General features: G+C 34.6%; 1 protein-coding gene across 1 annotated transcript in view; it reads right to left on the reverse strand.

The window, feature by feature from the left end:
* The window catches only part of LOC124409390 (neurotrimin-like), a 98,788-nt gene that overhangs the window by 16,822 nt on the left and 59,184 nt on the right, over positions 1–22,782 (reverse strand). Inside the window, exon 2 of the mRNA XM_046886975.1 lies at positions 18,593–18,690. Coding sequence (XP_046742931.1) covers positions 18,593–18,690 — 98 coding nt within the window. The remainder of the gene's footprint in view (positions 1–18,592; positions 18,691–22,782) is intronic.

The following is a 22,782-nucleotide window of genomic DNA, read 5'->3' on the forward strand; positions in this document are numbered from 1 at the left end:
CCTTCGCTTCGGTCAAAGAGAGGAATCGCGATACATCTATAGCAACAGTTTCGCATTCCATTACCGCCCAAAGGCCAACGATAACCCTTCGACAAGTTAATAATCGCTTAAATTATCACAGCCTTCTTGCTAATTGTCGTTACAAAAATTTCACAGCAATTCGTCTAATTTAATTTTTTTTATAGCGACAATCGCTGGATTTTTCTAGTTCAGTCCAATAAGCTTCATTTTCGTTTAAAAAAAAAAATCAAATCATTGAATCCGTTGCGATTCTGTAAATCGTTCAACTTTTACGTTAATCATTCCTTTGATCAGTTAATAAATATGAAGAATCTCTTTTTGCCCCTTTAGCACAGAAAAAAAAAATAATAATAAAAAAAAATAGTTTCAGTTTTTCCCCGTACACGAGCAAGACAAGAACGCGCGGTGCAGGATCTCCTAAATACGCAAGCATGCGAAGAGGCGTCGTCTTATGACTAGATTGGCCATAAATAATGCTCTGTGGTTTATGGAGAATTATTACACCTATGACACAGGTGAGGGTGAAACAAGAACACGTTTATGCTAAGGGTTGCACGATGTTTAGTGAAAATTTATTCACCATCATGGGAGAGACCACACAAAACAATTCATTAAGTCTAAAATATTTTTAATCCAGACCGATTGACATGACTGAAGTAAACTGATTCGAATAAAAGAAGAAAAGAAAAAAACGATAAAATATTACTAAAATTTACTCAAAATAGCTTTATCACATCTGTTAATATTGATAAAAAAAATTGAAGGAGTTGATTAGATGTAATATATAGCACTGAAATTTGGATTTTTAAATTCTGTTTCTGAGATTGACTGAAATATTTGAAATTTCGTTTTATGATCTTGTTTTTTTAATGTCAACTATAGGCATTGGTAATAAATATGTCTGATGATAATTAGAAATTTTTTAAAATTGTTATTCAGCGAAATAAGATAACTATAAGTTTAAGATTTATGTACCAGACCTACAAACATGTATGTAAATCTAATTGCCTCTGTGGAATAACTTGTGTAAAATTTTCTGATCAATACACATCAATATGAATATAAATTTCATATTGAAAAGCTTGGAAAACAGCTATATCAAATATAATTAAATGTAAGAGTGCTGATCGTGAAACATGGCCAGTAAAATTTTTTTACAATTGTGAGTAAATTATATTATAATTAAGTGAATTATTATCACCTGTGCAAGCAGTTTTTCTCTAGGATGGTAAATTTTCCGGTTTACTTTTTGCCTCCGGGCTGCGATCGTCAGAAGTCTTTAAGAGTAAGCGTGCGCGTGATGGGAATTCGGAGAGAGTTTTTGCGTGTTTATCAGTATTATGTAAAGGTATAAACTTTCACCCCCATTTCACCGCGGATCCGATCTCTCGCAACTCCGCAGCCACTCGATCAAAGGAGAAGAACCCTAAGTTGGTTAGTCTGCTCGTCTTATATTATGTACCGGTGAAACGTCGAGAGCAGGATCTAGAGCTCGTTTTATCCTCCGGGACGTGGAGAAACTCGATTTTAACACAATTACGCCCTCGATTAGTCGGAGGGAAGGCGGGCAACACCGCCTACCTAAGCTGGTTATTTCCGACTTGATATTATACCCACGTTTTCGGTAACTCCATTCTTTATACGAATTTTAGAAATTAGATATCGACGTGCGAATGGATTGAGTCGAGACGAATTCAAAATAATTTAGCAAACACTCGCCAACGTCAAGGTGACAAGTTTTTTTCTAATCTAAACGTGAAATATTTTTAAAAGATTTTTCAAGCATTCATGAAATCTCGGAAAATGAGGTTCGTAATTGTTGAAGATCGTATTTGCACGCGAAATCTTTATAGAATATTTTTGTTTGTTGTATGGAATTTGAAATTATTGGGAATTGTACAGAATTTTTATCAATCAATTTCTATCTTTCTAAACTGTTTTTGAAAACTTGGAATCTTTACGAACTTGCGGGAATCGTCTAATGTTTTCTATGGCAATTTTTCAAACATCAATTATTTAATCTTTAATTTCCATTCCATTAACTTTCTGTAATGTCTGTCAAAAAAGTCGTTTTCAATAATTATTCAACTCAGAATGCTAGCCAGAATCTCATCAATTTGATCCAAAAACTTTTGAAAAATCGCAAAAAGTTTTTCACAATAACTTGAATATCCAAATGGGTGATAAATTTTGGATTTTTGAAATCGAATGTATCATCCAACACCATTTACTTCCTCAATCTTTTTAACGAATAAATAAGTCCTCATTTAGAAAATCTTTTTGCAAGCTTTTCAAACGATACTCGAAAGTTATCGAAGTGGGTAAAATCTAAGGCCTCTGAAACATTGCGACAAATGTTATTAATTAGAGAATCGTTGAAGATGTATAAAATTTCAAAAATCCGTAAAAGGCTTGTCAACCTTTTTGAAAAAAATTCTTGAATTATCCCAGTTCAACTCTGGACGTTTTCTGGTTTATTTCGCACCTGTAGGCTGACGCCGGCGGCGAAATCAGAGACTTGGTTGTCTTTGGGGTGGTTCTCAACCCCTCTTGACAAAAAGAAAAGGATAAAAAGTCTACACCTTCACCTCGGGCGAGTTTCCTGCAGGAGAAACCTTGCGAAACGCGACTATGAATTACAGCCGAAGTTTCCGAGCAGCAGCGCTTGTTCCAGGAGCCTCTGTTCCCCGAAATTCCAGTCTCCGCCAAACTGCACCCCCGGTTTTCCCCAAATTTATCCGCCGCTTTCGGCGATCGCGAGAATTCACCCCGAAGCTGAAGAAAGCCACAAGACCCTTCACTCACTTCCTGATTCTCACGGTTGAAAGGTAAACATGCAATTTCACCTTCAATTTTTCCATCTACCTACCCTCGAAATTTCTCCCTAAAAAGTAAATAGTAATTTCGTAAAATGGGTTATTTTCCTCCATATTCAAATGTAGGTACTATATACGTCAAATCGAAATTCGAATTCAAATTATCCTGCGGAACGTGAGTCGAAACTATAAATTGCAAATATTATGTAGTTACAATAATTTCACCAATGCGTCAATTTTCTCGCGATAACAATTTTTCCCCGAAAATTTAATAGTTTTTTTTAGCAAATCTTTCAACTACTCTCAATACAGAATTTATCTGTATGCAAAATTCCACTTTGCGAATTGAGGTGCGAAAGTTATTTCCTGGTGAGGAAAAAAAAGTTCTACCAAACTACAAATTTTTCAAAGAAAACTGGGACTGATACAATTATTGAAACAATTGCAAATTTTTTATAAACAAACCTTTGACCAAATTGTAATTTATTTTGAAAACTTCTTCACAAGAAGATGAAATTTTTTTTTACAATAATTGACGATTAAATTTCTGCATAAAAATTCCATCGGATTTGAGTACAATTGTTTTTATTCCAAGGTGGAAAAAACTGTAAAATCGTCGATTATAACATAGATTGTAGGACTATGGATTTATCTTTCATAATTAATAACGAGTCGTTGAAAATATGACTGAAAATTATTGACTCTAATAATTTTCCTACCTCTTTTCTATTCGGATCATCTATTTGTTGGTGTAAAAAATTATTTGACAATAGAACATCGCGTTTGATTTCGTCTAATCTCGTTTGTTCGTTTATTCGTGTTATTTTCGTTATAATTTGAGTCGGGAAAATCTGGAAATGGCAGATATTCGGGATGATTGACAAGTTGTGTATTTCAACAGGTTTATCAAACTGCAGGAGCGTTTCGCGAACGTGTATGAGCTGTATCTGTGTGAATAATAAGCATATATAACGAGTGCAGTCGGAATATCGAAATGCAAATTCAACGTCAACTTTGCCAAATCAAAAAATATAGGGACTTGAATATACGGATATGGGAATGTGATATCTGACGAGTATGTGTATGGAGCATTCCACGTCGAATCAGTAGCCCATGTCTCTCACGCCTTTCGATTTTAATAATTTTTAAGCATGATTTTTTTTCAATTTTCTTTTTTGAGTCACAAGTGAAATTTACTAAAAATCGAAAAACGAATATGGAAAACGCTATTTTGAAAATCTGAAAGAATTAACACTAATTCTATGATTTGAAATATGATTTTTGAGCGTCACAAGATAATAGGATCTCAATATTTACTATAATTTTTGCAAGATTTTTGATTTTCTATTCGGAAATTGGTGTTTTGATTTCTTTGACCGGACAATTTGCGATAAAAATGTAAATGGCATTAACCGTACTCAAGTCTTCTGGTATTTCCTTAAATTTCAGGTAAATTGGAATTCATCAATATTTGAGAAAGTTATGACCGATCAAAAAAATAAAAACTCCGATTGCCACGTAGAAAAACTAAAAACTCGCAAAAAATATATTGAATATTAAGATCCTATTATCTTGTGATGCTTAAAAATCATATTTTAAAGCACAGTATCACTGCAAATTTTTACAGATTTTCAAGTATGGCGTTTTTAGAATTGGTTATTCGATTTTTTTAAAGGGGGGTTATAAAAATATGAAAAAAAATTCCACACCCTTTTAGCTCGGTAACGATATCGTATTAAAAAATGGTCAAAATCGAAGGGGGTGAGCGACATGGTTTGTTGATTAGACGTGGAATGCCACATATATATATACATACATATTCACGCACATGAATATCTCGTTAAAATTCGGACGAAGCATCGCGCGTTCGCATTTTTACCGTCAATAATTGAAATAAAAATTGACTAACTCTTTTTTCAAGTTGCACACGGTGTTTGCACACTCTTACTGCATGAGTCCTGAAACGCCAATCCGATATATCATGAAAATATCTTGCGAAGCTAGGCCAATCAGCTAGTTTCAATATCACCACCTATTATATGTTTTAGAACTAATAGCAAATTTTTCTTCTACTTTTGCGAAATATTCCTTTGATCCTCTTTCCGGATGTTCAGTTTTTTCATCGCCAAATTCCGCATTTTGATACTTTATACCAGCAAATAATACGAATCCGTATTCCATTATTTTCACCGTGAAAAATGCGTTTTCCTACTTTTGCAAAATCCTGAATTTGCAATCGAAAAACTCGGCGATATTCGTTGGAAATATTTTCAAATTCTTTCCAATTACGATCAACGTTGCGGAATCTGTGATTCGCTGGATTTTAATTCGAGAGGCAAATTTTTTGTGCTTATTTTTGTTAATTGTTTGATCACTGTTTGCTTTTATTATCTCGTTTTGCTTCAGGTACTCAATTACCCTTTTTCAAATTGCACGTTCGACTGTGTTTTCAATGAATGTAAAAGTGATTAACTTTCGTAATTATTTTGGAAAATTGATCAAATTAACAATAATATTTTCGATGCTTTTTACCCAAATATATACCTCGACAATTTTCATCAAAATTTCAGCAATATTCATATTCATGAATATTTTTCCAATCTTTCCAGACAATATTGAACAAACTGTCCCTGATCGAAACCGTCAAACTCTTACACCCAAAGTTACATACGTTAATCACATACGTGGTTTCGTCCATTTACCCATTCATTTGGGGAAGTTTGCCACAAATCTTAGGTACGAAGTTTTTTTACTTCCGATTTTTTTTACGCTGTTGAAAAACTTCACATAAACAGTAAAAATAATTGGCAATAAAAAAGATGTGAAAAAGGGATCAAGAGAAAAAGCTTCAAGTTTATTTCGTAATTCATTACCGTTTTCCAATTCGTAATTAGATTTTTTAAAGCGTGCAAAAACTCTTTGAGATTAAAATAAACGATAGTAAAAAAAAAAAAAGAAGAAAAAAATGCAAAAAAAAATGCCGACGTGGTTGACTTCCGTAAAGCTCACAGGTGTTGAAACATCCGTTTACCTCGATGTGAAATTTATTTACTCTTCTTGAGCGTGGTGAGAATACTTCTCGAGTTTCTTTTTCTCCTTTTCTTTTTCCTACCAAATTTCTTTTTCTTCCCTCCCTCCCTCTCGCCCTCTCTCTCTCTCTCTTTCTCTCTTTGTCTCTCTTTCCTCAGGCGTAAGCCGACGTTTCATACACACAATTCGCTTCCCGTAACAAAGAATCTCTCGCTTACAACAGGCAGCTGCACTTCCGAGTTATGTATATATGTATACATAGATACATAAAGGTAGCTTATATAGCTACTCGTTGCACAATTTTCTTCGTCCTGAACTCGGCGCTCTGCCAGGAGTCTAATTATTCCTACACCGTTAAACCCGTTTAGCACATCGATTTCGCAACTTTAAGCTTTCCCTCTGCCTCTATTTCTGTCTGTCGCGTAACACCTTGAAACTCATGTATACACACACTCAAAGCTTAACTTAATTTCCACATTCAACGAAGTTGAATGGAATTTCCAAAACTTTCACTGAACAGGAATCAATCAGTTTTTTTCTGCCTCTCTAAGCAAAACCATACAAGGAAGAAAATTTATTTCACCATATAGAGTAAAAGTCAACTTATATTTTATACACGCACACACATGTATAATACAAAATATAATAATAACAAGCGTATTATTATAATATACCAATAACGGGAAAATTTGCAGAGCGAAAATACTGAAAGAGCCTATGAACAAAACTTGGCCTATTTTGTGTATGTGTGTGTATATATATATATATAAATAAATAATATAAGGATTTGAATATCATCTAAATATATTATACATGCATGGAAATCTTGTCTCGAGAATATGTTTTGTATACTAAAATTCATTTTCTCCATCTTTTTTTTTAGCAAAAGTTTATCCAGGGTTCTTATATATTTCGTGTGCAGCATGGTGGTCAAGGAGGGTTGATTCTCTTGGGATACCTGCGACTGTCTGCAGGCTTGGTCCCATTCATTTTTGTTTATTTGTTTATTTTTATCTCCAACTTTAAATACGTTTCCTAACTTTATGTAATTTCATACGATTGATTCTAATTTGGTAGACAATTTCGTTGCAATGGCGAATCGTAAGAACGATGAAAAATCAAAAGCGAAGAAAGTGGTAGACATTAAAGAAGGCTAATAATTGATTTGCAATTTTCTAAAACAAATAAAAAAAAAAAAAAAAAAAATTGGACGCATAAACAAAACAAATCAAGCAGCAACAGCAGCAAGTTCAGTAAAATGGGAAAAGCATTGAATTCAGAATTGAAATTAATTTCTTTGTTTTTAAATATTTTCATAAAAAGTTATATAGAAAATAAATCGAATATATTTATCAATTGTTTCTTAAATTACACCTTTTTTAGATTTGCAACACCCTGTATAGTGTGTGTACGTAGGTTATACAACGAATTATTCTGCAGCGGTTGCGTCGTACGTAATAATATTCTTGTGCATGTCACACGCCTCGACCAGCAGGATATAATGCTCGGATATTGCAACGCGGATAACGTTCAAAGTCAAAAGACTCGCGGGAATTTTTATGCATACCTACACCCTACGAACCACGTTGCGATTTTATAGTGTCTGCATATTATATCGTCGGCATGCGTTGCGGTTGTATAACGACATTCAAAATTCCGGTATATTGAATATAGCGTTCCAACCTTCGTCCGCGTTATCGAAAATTACATGATTAGAAAATCTGCGAAATTTCTTGGGAAGTTGGCTGTATCAAAGTAGACATAAAAAATAAACTAAAGACTTTCTTCTCAATCAAAAATCTTCGTACTAATTTATAATACAATAATCATTATACGAATCAAAGAAATTGTTAGTTGTTTTTTTTTTTTTTTTTTTTTTTTCAATCTTATTTGTTCCTCTTTTGGTCAAAATTTTTGTCCTATACTTTCTCTTTTTAATTGTTATTACCGAAGTGATTTAATACAAATATGAAAAATATAACAAAGAATGTTTAATGATGATAATTTTTTTTTTCCATTTTGATGACGTGTTGAACTAAATAATCTTTTGGTCAGTTTGTGTTAATTCATTTCCACGGTATTTTACATTCTACCCCTTGAATTGTTTCGTATAAACTAAACGATAAACTATCACGTGCAACTCACGCGGTCAGCAGCTATCACGCCTCGTCGTAATTTCCCCAGGTTTAATGTCCAAAGAAGATAAAAAAAATTTACGCTTCAACGTTCATTCAATTTTTCTCTCATTTTTTTTCACCCCTCGTCATGCTTTTATCATTTTGTTTAGCGATATATCGTTTTTTTTTTTTTTTCAAATTTTATTATTTATTTTTTGCTATGTGTGTACGTTTTGCGTTTTGTTGAATCGACATTTTCACCCTGCGCCTGGTAAAATAAGATAATACAATATGATACGACTTTCAACAAACCTAAACTTATTACACTTGTTGCAGAGATGGAGAAAAAAAAAATTGATCGCAAATTTATCGATATTGCCGTCTTTGGAAAACGCAAATTAAATTTCACCAAATTCTTCAAAAATTATGTTAAGACAAATTGTTTCAATGAGAGAAAAACTGCCTAACCCAAGTATAATTAGAAACGTAAAAAAATTGTACCGATTTTAAGAGAAATAAATTGAAAATGGTGAATTTTTTGCAAAGGTTTGCGGAATTTTTACACTAATATTAGATTTTAATCGAGAATTTTTTAATAATCGGAGTATTTCTACGCCGGGAATGAATAAGGAAAGGGTGAAAGAGAGAGAAAGAGAGCGACGAGTAAAGTCTCGTCAGTTCGCGACGTTGACGTAGCGTGAAAGGCGCCCTCTGCTGCGGCGGATCGACGACGTATATATAAATGCGTTTCAATGGGGGATAGATAGGAAAAGCTGTCTTTCAAAGCGATTCGAGTCTCGGAGCGCTCGAGGCCTCGGAGTTTTTTTTTTAAATTTGGAGTAAAATAGACCTCGAAGAATCCGCAGACGGATCGCTCGGCTCCTTCCCCTCCTTACTCGCCCCCTTTTTTATTCTCCCCGTCAGTCAACCCTCGGTTTACGATTAACAAAAGCCATTTTCACCCTTTTCCGTTTTTCTTTGGACAAAATATATTCCAGATGCGCAAAGACGCCGGGATTTCTTGCACCTGTAACACTGGATATTGAAAAACACGTTTTTTCCAAAATTCTTTGTACCTACCATTTATTGTATATTTTTACTACGTATAATATCTATATATATTAACTCAAAATTGCGTTTGTATGTGTTTTTTGGGGAAAAAAGGGATTTGGAAGCTTATTACTCGGTTTTTATTTATTTATTTATTTATTTTTTGAGCTTCAATTATATCGATCGTCTATATATTTGCAGTGTTTCGTATTTTGTATCGATTCGAAAATGCTTTTGCATATTTTTTTTTTTTTTTTTTTTCAAGAATTGAGACGCTTGTGATTCTTTTTTTGTGTTTTTTCTTGAGCTTGAATTATATCGATGGACTATTTTTGTAATATTTTGTATTTTGTATCGAAGCGAAAACGTGTCTCGATTTTTTTTTCTCTCAGAAGAAAGTAACAGTTATTTTTTTTATTTCAGGTAGAATACCGATGTTATTTATTGATTTATTTTTTCTCTAATCGACAATAAAAATATGATTTTCGAAAATGATGCAACTGGCTGCAGTGTTGAAGCAAGCTTTCTAGAAATTATAACTTTTCAATGAATAGAGATTCCAATTATTGTTATACGTGGTGGACAGGAAATAATTAACGTATCTACTTCGCGAAGCCTTTTTTCATTCCAATAAATTTTCATTTTCTACTCCATTCTTTTCTGTTTACCAACTATTCATCAAATTTTGACTTGTTTAATTTATTTTCTACAAATTGGCACGTTATATTCATTGTAAAAAAAAAATGCAAATTTAAAGAGTGAAATTAACGAGATTGATTGATCAAAACTTAATACTTTCATCAATTTGATCGATAAAAAAAAACGAAAATCTGTTTCAGTCATTTTTTGCGAATCTACCAGATCCTAAAAAAAAATTGAACCCATCTGAAACGCAGCATCAATATCTGAGCTTTTGTCTAAACATCCGGTCTTAGGGGAGCGTAAGTGAGTGGAAGTCTACTAAAGAAAATTGTTAATAAAATTCATAATTTACATAATTTATTTTTTTATCAGTCTCAAGCACGAGCTTTACTTATTTGGCCACCAGAAAATCACTGAAAAATCATCAAGCTAAATAATCGTTGGTTAAAAAAACAAAGAAAACATTAATTTTAGTCTGTCTTAGAAAATTCTAATCTTAGGTTTCAATCAGTCTCAAAAAGCTGTAATCTTATTTGCTCAAGTAATCACTAATCTAATAATAAGTGAAAATAAAATTTATCTAACAAAATCATACAGCTCCTATTACCCGAATAAATAACGTCGAATTGAAAAATCAAAAAACAGTAATTTCAACTCGGTTTTTACTGCAATTTCAAGAGTGACAGCTTATTAGATTAGATAGATATAGTGATATAGCTGGTGTAAATACAATATAGTAACTATGCATTTCAAAGCTTATCTAGAACGTTGAAATTTCGTCCTTTTTATAAGCACGGCGCGAAAAACACAAAAATGTCTCGTGCAACTTGGGGGACAAAGTTCGCAAAGACACCTTTTGCACAAATACAAGCATTGGGGGTACACAAGTCAATTTTTTTAAATACTTTTCTATCTATTACTGTATCACCAAAGAGCTTTCGTCGTCGAAAATAATTCCGTGACGCCAATCTCGAGCATTGATTCGAAATTTTTAATGAATCGAGGCCGGTGCATGGAATAATGTTTACCAGGAAATAACCTAGCGGAAACGGATCGCCTTACTGTATAGAATGTTTCATCCAACGAGTGTATAAAAAGTTTAAAGTTCGCCCGGATATTCCGGTGGAAAAAATTTTACTCACCCAATTTTTGCATCCGTGCACATATTCGCCCAATGTTTACATTGCATGTATTACATTGCATGTTTCTACACAGCAGTTGTATGTAAAACAGCTTTGCGAGCACCGCCAGGAGAGAGAAACTTTGGGATTACTGAAAGCTCTGAAAGTTTGGAATCGCGTAATAAACTAACTGTATGAGTTGCAAAAAGAGTGCAGATAAAAAAAGGAGTTGATTTTGAGTTGAGTTGAAAATGTGAAAAAATTCTATGATCCTCTAAAAATTTGATACTTTAATTCGATCCTGCCAAGTAAATATTGAACTACATTTTATTTTGTTATTTCTTTCGGCATTAATATTTTTTTTTTGTAATTTTTATTTTTTATACGAAACAATTGCATGAAATTAGCGACATTTAGAGCAAAAAAAAAAGGAAATGGAAGTAATAAAGAGTAAATTTGTATCTCCGGGTCCAAATAAATTTAAATTATTTTGCGAAATTGTTAAGAATCTCATTTTCAGGCGGTTCAAGAAACGTTTCTTTTAATAACTTCGTAAAATGAGTGAAATTTGAGAGAGAAAAACGAAGAAAACAAGAAGTAATTATTCTTTGACTGTTGCGAATGTAAATAACTTTTAAAAAATTGATAAGAATTCTGTTCTTAGGTGGTTCGAGGATTATTTTTCTCATTAACGATAACATGAAATACTACGTGTAGCTTTGGGCGAATAATTGTAGTAAAAGAGAGAAAAAGATGTAAATAAGCAATTATTCTTCGAGTGCAATAAAGGTGAATGTTTTTTTGAAATGTAGAATTACTTCACGTTTCTTCAAGGATACTTTTCTATCAATAACGTCGTAAAATTGAGTAAAATTGTAAAGAAGAAAAGTAATGAATTAGAAATTATTCACTGTAAATAATTTTGTGAAATTGCGTGTGTAACATCATAAAACCAGTGAAGCTTTGTATCTGTTAAAAAAGAAACGAAAAAGAAAAAACATTTAACAATTGTTCATTGAGTGCGAATAAAGTGTAAATAATTTACTGTAATTGACGTAAAAATCTCGTTCTTAAGTAATTTGTGTAATATTTTTCTTGCAGTTTATGCAATCCAACAAATGTTCGAATGATTGTTCCCAAGTACCATTTACGCTGTTGAAACTGCGACTTCGAGTGATCGCTGTGTCGGAATAGCGTTATGCGTATTTGGAGAGCGAAGTAAATACGTTGGATACGAGATACGGGAAGCTGGCCTCTTGATTAAAATTTCAATACCTCTTTGCCTAATCCCCGTATTTCCAGTCACTAATTCCTCGAACCTGTAGCCAGCTACACGCAGAGCAATTTTATGGTATCGCGAAGAAGAATTAGTGGAAAGTTAAATTACCGCTTTCGAGGCCTTTGTCCCACGCAAAACGACCCCCTTCGACTCCGGTAGGTTATATACATATACAAATAAAACAATGACAAAATTTGCATGCGACTTAAAATCGCGCCTTATTCACTCCGCTTAAAAGAATCAAGCGTACTTAGAGTTGAAAAAAAGAAAAGAAAAATAAAATATCAAAGCTTTGAATAAGCGACAACGAATTTACAATATAACGGTTCAACTTGCAGAAATTTTATTTCATTTTTTCATTTAAAATCTTCAAAAATTCTTTCCACAGAGACTTTCACAGATGGTGAACTGTTTTTTATGTACAATTATTTACCTCGTTTTCTTTATTTAGTCTAATTTTTCTTCAGACTGTATATATGCAATATATTATAATATGTATATTCAATTCAAACAACCCTCCTGAAACGTATATAATATATACATATATTTGAATTGATATTAGTGTATTGTATTGATTCTCAGTACCGTAAGTATCACTCTTCATCTTTCAATTTCATTATTATAATTCAAACAGCCCTCCTTTCCTGAATAATAATTGTAAAATTTATTCACTGGATCGCGTTTTAGCCGAATTTCCAGGTCTTCGGTACTATAATAAATATTGCACGAACTTATAATTATATTTCATTCACAATCCAACCTCCGTCGAATGTCTAAAGTGGAAAAGAGTTTTCTTTTTTTCTATAATTTCAGTCTCATAAGATCCTGGGAGTAAGAAAATTGAGGCAAACAATTAATTTATTTTTCTTAACAAATAATATTATATACCTACTACATGTATACATGTATGTAGTTGCAAATTGGAGAAAGAAAATAATCATTATAATAATCGTAATAATGATTATAAGCAGAGTGTAAAAAGGTGGGAAATAATTAGAGAACGGACTAGCCTTGTCAGAAATCAGAATCTTACATAACCCGTGTCACATACGTAAGTACATATGTATCAATGTAAAACACTCAGCTCTTCAGCACCTGCGAGTAATTTAAAGGAACGAGTTTTCCGGATCCTCGAGAGGAATATCCGACAGCGGACCAGCGAATTCCTTCACGAAATCAGCGATGGCCGTGTCTTCAACGATTTTTTTTTCTCTCTACTGTTTTCTCCTTTTTTTTTTTTTTTTTTTTTTTTGCTTTTTCTTACTCGTGCGGTAACTCCGTGTTTTCCCCCCTTCTTGTCTTTTCTCAGTCGTTTTTTTTTTTCGAAATAAATTTCTCCACCCCGTCGCTCGCTCTCTCTCTCTCTCTCTCTCTCTCTCTGCATGCCACGTAAAGCCATTTTTTTCAGTCGCTAAGACGTGCAATGTTTTACATTCCCGATGGAATTTTTTTCCTTCTACTTTCGAGTTATTGAAATTTGGTGATTTTTTTTCTATTTCTTTGGAGGTATTGAATTTATCTCGGAATTTATACGAACAGAAATGATTTCTTTTCTTTTTTCATTCTTCATTTGTAATAACACGAGCTCGATAAAGAAATTTGTGACAATATCAAATTCGTTACCGAAACAAGAAGAACAAAAATTTTATTTAATTTTCTCTTTGTTCAAGATTCATTGTCTTCACTTCTGTTCTCGTCGTTTTCTTATCTTTTTCCAGTTTCTGGTTGTGCTAAGTAGTCAGTCTCATTATATTCTTGTCAATGCGGAAAATGATTAATGAAGCAACGAGTAACTTTTTTATCCTGTTGTTTATGGTAATTGATCATTGAAGGATTCCTTTGATTATCTCCTTGTTTCCCAGCTTCTATTTCTTAGGTCCCTTTCGAATCGAATTAGGTGTATAATTTCTTGAGTATTCGGTTGAGACAAAAAAATTAACCATAAATAAAAACGAAACTTTGAATGATGAAAAAATAATTGTACTAAAATGCAACTGAATTCTTCCGACATAAGGAAAAAAAAATAACTTGCCAAAATTTCCTATCAAGACAATCCCGCAGCTAAAATTTCACCCCAATTTAAAAAAATCTCGGACACTCGTTATTATAATCACTAGACATTTTTCTGTGCCTTTTTTCAATTCACAAATTATTTTCTGAGTATTTGGCTAAAAAAAAAATAAAAAAATACAATCAACATATTGTACGATTTATCAAAAATCTGATTGAGTTTTGGAATAGTGCAATGGGCAAAAAAGAAGAAGAAAAAATAACAATAAATTTCCAAAATTCAAATTATCAAGATCTGAATTCCAAATTAATAATTAATTTTGATTTCGGGTAATTTGGAGTTACTGTTTATTATAACTATTATTTGCCGTTCAAGAAATAAAAAATTTTCAAAACGGCTAAAAACGTTCATAAAATCAAATTAATAAACGAATTCGCAATCGAAATTGATTACCGGAAGATGCGATATGTAAGAATCGAAAATAGATTTCTGCTTTAACGCTTCGGTAAAAACGGCCCATAACTTTTACCGGAAGTGCCGCGGGGTAATTTCTCCTCCGTATCTGAGGTGTGGGAAACTCGGGTTGCGTCTCTTCTCCTGAATCGAGTTTCTCTAGGGGTGAGCCTTCGAGGCTGGCGTCGCGACGCCCGCCGCGCTTTCTTCCTCTACGTACAAACATCGGCTTGGCTTAAGCCGGCGTACTTAGGGAAAGCTATACGCGCCTCGCACCGGCTGTTCGGCTCATCTCCGGTCGCTTCGGGTCTTCGAAAATCCCGCAATTCGGTACCGAACCTGCCTTCCGGTCATAACAGCGCGGGACGAGAATGCCGGGAAATAAATTTGCCGAAACTTGGAAGTCCGCTTTTGTGTTCCACAATTTTTCCCACTTTTTTCCTTACTCTTCGATCTCAGATCCATAATCTTAAACCACCCCAAAAAATTTACCCGATTCTGATTGTTGTATTTATTTTTTCCGCTTTCAAATTGTTATTATCTAATTTTTAATACATAATAATAAGTATATCTTGTTAATATCTAGTTTCTGGAGCCTGATTTGTTGCCCCTCCCTCCCCCTGCCCTCTTTGATCTATTTCGTATCCTTCAAACTTCAAACTAACTCAAACTTTTGATTATTCTATTTTTTTTACAATTTCAGATTTTTTATACACCTAGTTATCATATTTTCTTACTATCTGTTTTGTTTATTAATTTTATTATTATCATTTTTTTTTTTCTCTTCTGATTACGCAATTTTTCAGATTCTCATAAGATTCTCTGATTCTTATTCTTTTCCTCTCCGTCAGTTCGTTTATCTTCGGGTCACACAAATTTAAATCACGTTACTTTATTACTGGAATTCTAAACAATTCTTGAAATTTTGATATTAATATATGTATATATATATATATATATATTTATTCTCTTCTTCACTTTTTTCGATAATCTCAATAAGTGAGAAGATAATATGATTTTTTCATTTCGTATCTTTTCGATACTCGATTTATAGCCTTCTGTATTTATCTCCGCCTTTTTTTCTACAATCCTTTTACCCAATCAATTCGAATCGATTCGAATAAATTTTGACTCGTATGTATTTTACGACTCGTGGAAATATTTTTATAATGTACACATAATTTTTACACGAAGAATTGAAAATTTATACATAGCGTAATTTAAAAAAAATAATTTATCCCACTACGAAGGAAAATTAGTGATTTAGAAAAAGTGAGGGCGTAAGGAGAAATTATCTTTCTTTATTTTATTTTTTTTCCTCCCTCATTGAGGCGGAAACTCGGCCGAAACCAGAGGGTGAATTTCTAATTCGCTGGTAAAAGAAAAAATGGGCCATTGCCCGAGCTATCAAAAAACGTCGAGTAAAAAAAGAAAGGAGGGAAAAAAACGACGGGCTAAAAAAGCCTCGTCTGACGTCTGCCCAATGTATACATGTATTATATGCATATAATACGTATCTATATATGTATGTATATACGTAATACATTGCAAGGTAACCTGGCTCTCAGGTAATTTTAATTAGGCTTATCACCCGAAAAGATCCAGCTCAGGCACGATCCAGGCAAGTTCATCTCCGTCCTCGGAATTTCTCTTTCTACATACCTTTGCTCCCGCTTTTTTCCCCTCACCAGTTTCACCCACTATGGCCGCATTTTCTTAAAGCTTCGCCGTTACTCCTCCAGGGCCATAACATTTTTCAATTCCCGCGAAGATGTAATAATGTAATAAAATATGTTTACGCGCGATTCCAGCACCCACCTCTCCTTCTTTCTCTCTCCCCCTCCTCCTCCCTTTCCCCTTCGCCCCAGCGCCGTTTTTACTTTTTATCGCCATTAGTGATAGGAGAAAACTATTGGTTTTGGTCGAAGATCACTTTTTCGAATTTTATGGAATCTCTACGTTTTTAAACTTGAAAATCAGAAAAACAGGTTTTCACAGAAATGTCCATCCGGCTTTCGGTTTGACCGACAAACTCGCGGGATGATCTCGGAAACGGCTGGATATAAAAAACTTTTACTTTTTTTAACTGAAACTTTTAGGATTTTGCAATTTAATTATGGGCATAAAAAAATTCCACGTCCCGTTCAATTTGAACTTCCGGTTCTACCGAACATTAATCAATTTTCAATGTTTGAAAAACGAATCTATATTTTTTCCTTTTTGTTAATTTCTCTAAATGAATGATTATATATTTCAGAGTTCATTTGTTTATTCAAAAAAAATTTTTATAAACTTTTTTCTCTTCTCAATTTTTCTTTTAATACCTTTTCATTTGTTGACCAAGTCCCGTCAGTTTCAGATCTTTCATCTCGCAGTTTTCGAAATTATGTAAAAAGTTTTTTTGGTCAAATTGGCAGACTCTTCACCTTTCACGCGGATGAAAAGTTTCAGGGCAAAAACGGTTTTTCTAGCTTGTTTAACTTAATTATTAGTTAATGTTTAACATACGGTTCTTAACTACTTTCATGTTTTCGCCAGAACTGAAAAACTCTTTTACTTCCAGATAAACAAAGTAAATTAATACAGCTCTGACCTATTGGTTACTATTTTTTTCTTATATATATTTATTATGCTTGTCTCGTAACTATTGCAATAAATTGGGATTTTCAAAGCCTTATTTGAATGAAAAAAAAAAACAGTACGAATCCAAATAATCACATTCAACATTACAGTAATCAGAAAAATTAATGTAGTATTACCAACTGTAAATAACACTGAATAGTTATACTTGCACCAAATTTTCTTCTAACCCTACCAACATTTGAACCATTATAATGGCAAGGATACTAACTTTACCAAAAATTTCTAGTATTATAGCTATGAAAAAATCTGATTCTCCCCTTCTCGCTAAGGAACTTGAATATCATTAATGCAAGAGGGTGAAATTAGCCATTTTGCCATGTAACGCGTTTTAAAGGGGTTATATAACCAGACACACACACACACACAGATCATACACAAATTCGCAAATTCACACGTGCTGGCTATTATTAACACACCACCCACAAACATCTATACATATATGTATACACACATACACACATTCAGCATGTTAAGTCACATGTAATGGCCATGAAACGTGCAGCAAGAATATATATTATACCAATTGCTTCCACGCAGCGAACTCTCGGGGATTCACGACGTATGACCTACCGCACCCTCGTTATCATATCCTTAAGGGCTTTCCTCAGTTATCGTGCCTAATTATCACCAGTCTTGCACTAATTACCCAACAGTCAGGCTAATTAGCCAAAATCGAGTCAGAATAACCGAAGGATAAAAAATTCCCGATTTACCTTTTTTTTTTTTTTAGTTTTTTTTTTTCACCATTGCTCATTACGTGAACAATTTTTGCTGACATATTTCAAATATCGTGTAAAACTTTTCGGAAACTCGACAGATTTTTATTTCACGGGAAAAATTAACCTGCTTAAAATCGCTAGATTGAGTAAAAAGTTCTCTGAAATTAAACGGATTTCAATTTTAGGTTAATAGGACGAGTCCTAAGGTGGAAATACCTGCTCAATCAATGTGTTATTAAGTGAAAAAAATTCTCAAGTCGTTGAACAAGTTTTAATTTCGCGTGATTATAGTATAACAATTATCACGTAGTAGAAATATTTATTCGTAATTGTTATATTGAGTGAAAAATTGTTTTAAATTCGTTATTAAATTTGAAGCTCGATCTGGGTTCGATCCGGTAAAAAAAAAAAAAAAAAAAGGCATAATAGAGGATAAATCCGGAGAACAGAAGCTGCGAGGTGCAGAAACTGGGAAGAGAGAACAGAGTCAAAAGCCAAAGCGATCTCTGGGCTTTTGGGGATGATTGAATCTGGAATCGAGGGATGGGAGGCGGCAAACGGGAAGCTGGAAGTGGTGGGTGGATACACAGCACGCACTAACGAAGAGATAGATAGACGGATAGGGAGAATAGAGAGAACAGAGAGAACAGAGAGGGAGAGAGGGAGAGAGAGAGATCGAAGAGAGCTTACCTTGTAGGTGGAAAGGTTCCCGACGACGCAAGCGAGCACAGCTTCCCGCCCCACCGGGATCGTCACGTTTGATATTGGCACGTCGAAGGTTGGTCCCTCTGTAACACACCGCGTTATACGTCTCTAAGTAATCTCCTGGCTTCCGGCGTTTTGTGCCGATATACCTCGCTCATCCCTTAATTCGGACTCTTTTCGGTCCGTCAGTCTGTCGCTGCTTGTACAGAGTGATTATCTAACGACCGAACGGTCGTTCGTTTGCTGTAGTTAATGAATGCGCTGCGATTTGCGAGAGCAGTTGTTTGCCAGGGTGACGAACCGTCGTAAATTTAAACGACAGTTCGCAGCGACTCATTTAACATCGAAGCTTTGTACAACTGACGGTGTTGAGCTCAACTCTCAGCGACAATCGTCCAAATTTTTCAAATCACGTTCATGACGGTTGGTCACCCTGGCGAAGAACTGCTTTCTGGTTCTAGCGCATGCGCGTTAGACTGTAGCAAACGTCGGGTAATTCTGTCGTTGGTAGTTCACATTGTGTATCGTATGTATGTTATGTACAATGTAGTACGTTAGGGTAGAGTCTATTCTTAGGTTATTGACGATTTTTGTACGAGTCACCCCCGAAATCGACTCCAAATGAAGCGGAAACTATTCCATAATTTGGCAGATTTTTGGAACGAAGTTTCTTGACGCGGCTCGCGATACGAGTTGACTGGTAGAAATCGTCACGTAGACGTAGGGAAAAGCCTTATCCCCCCTCCATGCGGCTTTCGCGGCTCTTGCTATTATATTCGAGTGTGTGTTTGTTTTCGTGAGAGTATCGAGATTCGAGCAGACGAGCAACGTGAGCGGCCGGTTGTGTAATCTCAACACCGAACGCGTGGAAATTTCGGTAAAACGTATTTGTTATTCGTTTGTGGTTTAAATCATACGTGAGTTATATTGTGTGATTGTTGCAATTTTGCAATGAAGATTCGAGAGATGGAAAATGCAGCAAGTACGTGCTATGCAGGCTTAGAAAAGTAAGTTAATAAAATTGTATGACTTGATACAAGTGTTTACTGTTTACACACCTTTAATGTACGTGTTATTCGAGTGTTTACTGTTTACTATTTACATACACTACAGAGAGACAATAGTCAAATAGATTATCGTAAGAGAAAAATCGAATATACAGATTACACAGAGAGAGAGGGAGAGAAAGTCGGATGGAGGGGGCGAAACGCTTTTGTCTCAACTGACGAAAATATACAAATTTAAACAATCTAAATCTCCATATCGAATTACATTCGGAGTTGACGAAGAAGCGTAAGGAACTTCGTTCCTGATGAGTGTCCCCTGACCGCAGACGTTTTTTCTCAAATCTCAACTCTTTACTTTAAGCTGTCCCACGAGGCTTTCTTTTCCCATAAGAATAATATGGGATCATTACTGAAAATTTTCACGTGTTTACTCATAAAATGTTATGAATTTAGTTCAAGGTGCTATTCGGAAAATTTGTGTAAAATATTTAAAAAAAAGAAGATAAATTTTTTCCCTAAAACCTGGAGGTGGTAGGGAAATATTTAGAGGTCTCTACCCATTATTGAAACATTTGTTATTTATTGTTATATGTACACCTTACGAAGTAATATATATTATATGAGTTTACTTTTTTCGTATCGTGGCTCAATTAATCATTCAGCAATCAACAGCAAACTGCGCCTAACAACTCCGCAGTTGGTTGTTCGCGTCTTCTATCCGAAAGATTAATCGTCTCGGAGAAATTTGGTTAGCAATTTTTGTTACAGAAAGAAGAGCGTCACATCATATCTGTTTCGTTTTCAATACTGATTTTTTCATATATTATATATAAGCCCGTAAGGTGTAAATATAAAAATAAAAATAGAAACAAGTAAAAGTAAAAACAGTAGAAAAATCCGTAAGTAAAAAGTGAGATCAATCAAAAAATTGTACGGAAATAGTATAAAATAAGACCAGTCGGTATTGAATTTGAAAAAAAAAATAATCGTTTTGTTTGTGAATGAAAATAAATGAAAAGCTTGGTGAAGACCTTAACGATGAATGAAGAAAATTTAGGTGAAACCGAAGAAATGAGCTGAACCCAAGGTAGAATGTGAATTATCATTTGCAAAATATAAAAAAAATTATTCTTCACGAAAAAACTTTTCCCACTTCAAATTTACTCAAAAGAAACAAACTACAAGGCTTTTTCTTCCCATCTAACTTCCGGTTGTTAATCCGACTGTTCAGCAGCTCTCTAAGGACCTTTTATAACACCTAGAATCGAATGAAACGTATCTTCATTTATTTATTCATTTTTTAATTCCTCGGATTGATTAATCTCTCCTCCGACGGCTCATTCTTTCCCGGCTGAGGTCATTCTTCACCCTGAAAGTGGCCGCCGGACCGTAAGAGGCGAGCGCACCCGGCGTCGTGCCCACTTTGAGCTTTCGGTTTGGAACGGGACTCGTGTGCGCGGCAGATAAGCACTGATCCCAATTACACGTTCGGTGAATGGGGCCCGAGCCGGGCGGATCACGGATTATTGACCCAATCCTCGCCGATCCATTCTCTCGGTCTGAAAGCTGAGAGCAAGGCGGCTGCAAGCTCTTCATTTCTCACTCGTCGCTCAATCGACGATCGAGAGGGCTGCAGGTATTGTATTCCACTGAATTCAATCGGCAGTTTATACAGCCTCTGTTGAACCACCCTGTGTCCCTTAAATCGGAGTCAAAGAAGGAACGACACGCATGATCGACGCTCTGATATATATAGGTATATATATACGTGAAAGAGACCGTTTTATAGCGACGAATTATCAACGGAACGATTTTTCTCTCTGAGGGTATATGGTTAATCGTCGGAAATCGAGCCGCGTAGTTATATGTTTTGCCCATTTTTTCCCTCTCTTTGTCATGAAATGTCTCAAGATCCCTGATAAGTTTTATACTATGCTATAAACTTGTCGCTCATTTCGTTTTCGAGTTAATGCTTGTTACGAAAGAGACAGAAATCCGATTTATACTTCCTACTTTTCGTACATTTTATCACGAGATGGTCCTAGATTAGGTATTTCTTTTTTTTTCATTACTTTACTCACAAGCTGCGGAAATTTTTGCGGAAATATAAAAACAGGAAATACTGGCATTTTAGTTTCAAATGGCTTCGATTTTGTTCAAAATTTCATAGAATAATTACAATCTTTAGTCAAAATGCTATTTAATACGAAGTTATTAAAACAGATTTTCTCAATTTTCAAATAAAAAATTCCACATTGTTACTTGTTCATTATGATTATTGTCGGTACAACGTCGTAAAATCTTCAACAATTTTGAATTTATTCAAAACGAAGCGTTAATACCTCTGAGCTTTTGTTTATAATCCCAACATTCACTTTCACTGCAGATTTTGGAAACAATAATTCTATAAATATGCAATACAAGACTGTTTTGCAATGAAATTAATTAAAAAAAATCGATTTTTGACGAACCAAGCTTCTCAAACTTGAGTTTACTAGAAATCGAAAGACATTTTATACCCAAATGAGCATTTCCCGTGCAGCGCTTGGTGACAACGAGCAAAAAAATCCGCCGATCACTTGAGTCAACAATTTTCATCCCACCGCTGCCACCAGTCGCCGAATTCCGTCAGGTTCTCGACTCTGCCTCGAACGCTTGTCACGCAGTTTTTCCGACTCTTGGGTCTTGACGTCATGTAGAATGGATATGTACCACACGGAAGGAGGAATTTGGCTCGAAACTCTACAAGGTATACATCGCGATTATCGGCTGCAGGTGGAAATTCACGATAAGAGAGGTTCACCGGATTCGTTGGCTGGATCTCGACTTAAGCTTCCTCCAAATATCTCGACGAACTGGTAACACACGTATACATGAATCACACGTAGACGTATGTACGTATATATTGGTGTGTATAAACGAACCCTCGATCGTCTCATCCGGACCTTCGCCTTCGCCACGCTGCAATCGATGACCCGCGAAATCTGTGACACTCGAGTTTAACGCCATGAGAAGCTAATCTCGGTAGCAAATTATCAGGCTCCTTAGCTTATTTCCATTCGCCGAGAGTTGTCGGGTTGGAAATTAACGGTCGGCTCGTAAATTTTGAGAAAGAGAAATTAAATGAAAAACAGATAGCTGGTGATCACTTTTCCAAATTAGACGAAT

Source organism: Diprion similis, chromosome 8, assembly GCF_021155765.1.
Source record: "Diprion similis isolate iyDipSimi1 chromosome 8, iyDipSimi1.1, whole genome shotgun sequence".
Taxonomy (NCBI): domain Eukaryota; kingdom Metazoa; phylum Arthropoda; class Insecta; order Hymenoptera; family Diprionidae; genus Diprion; species Diprion similis.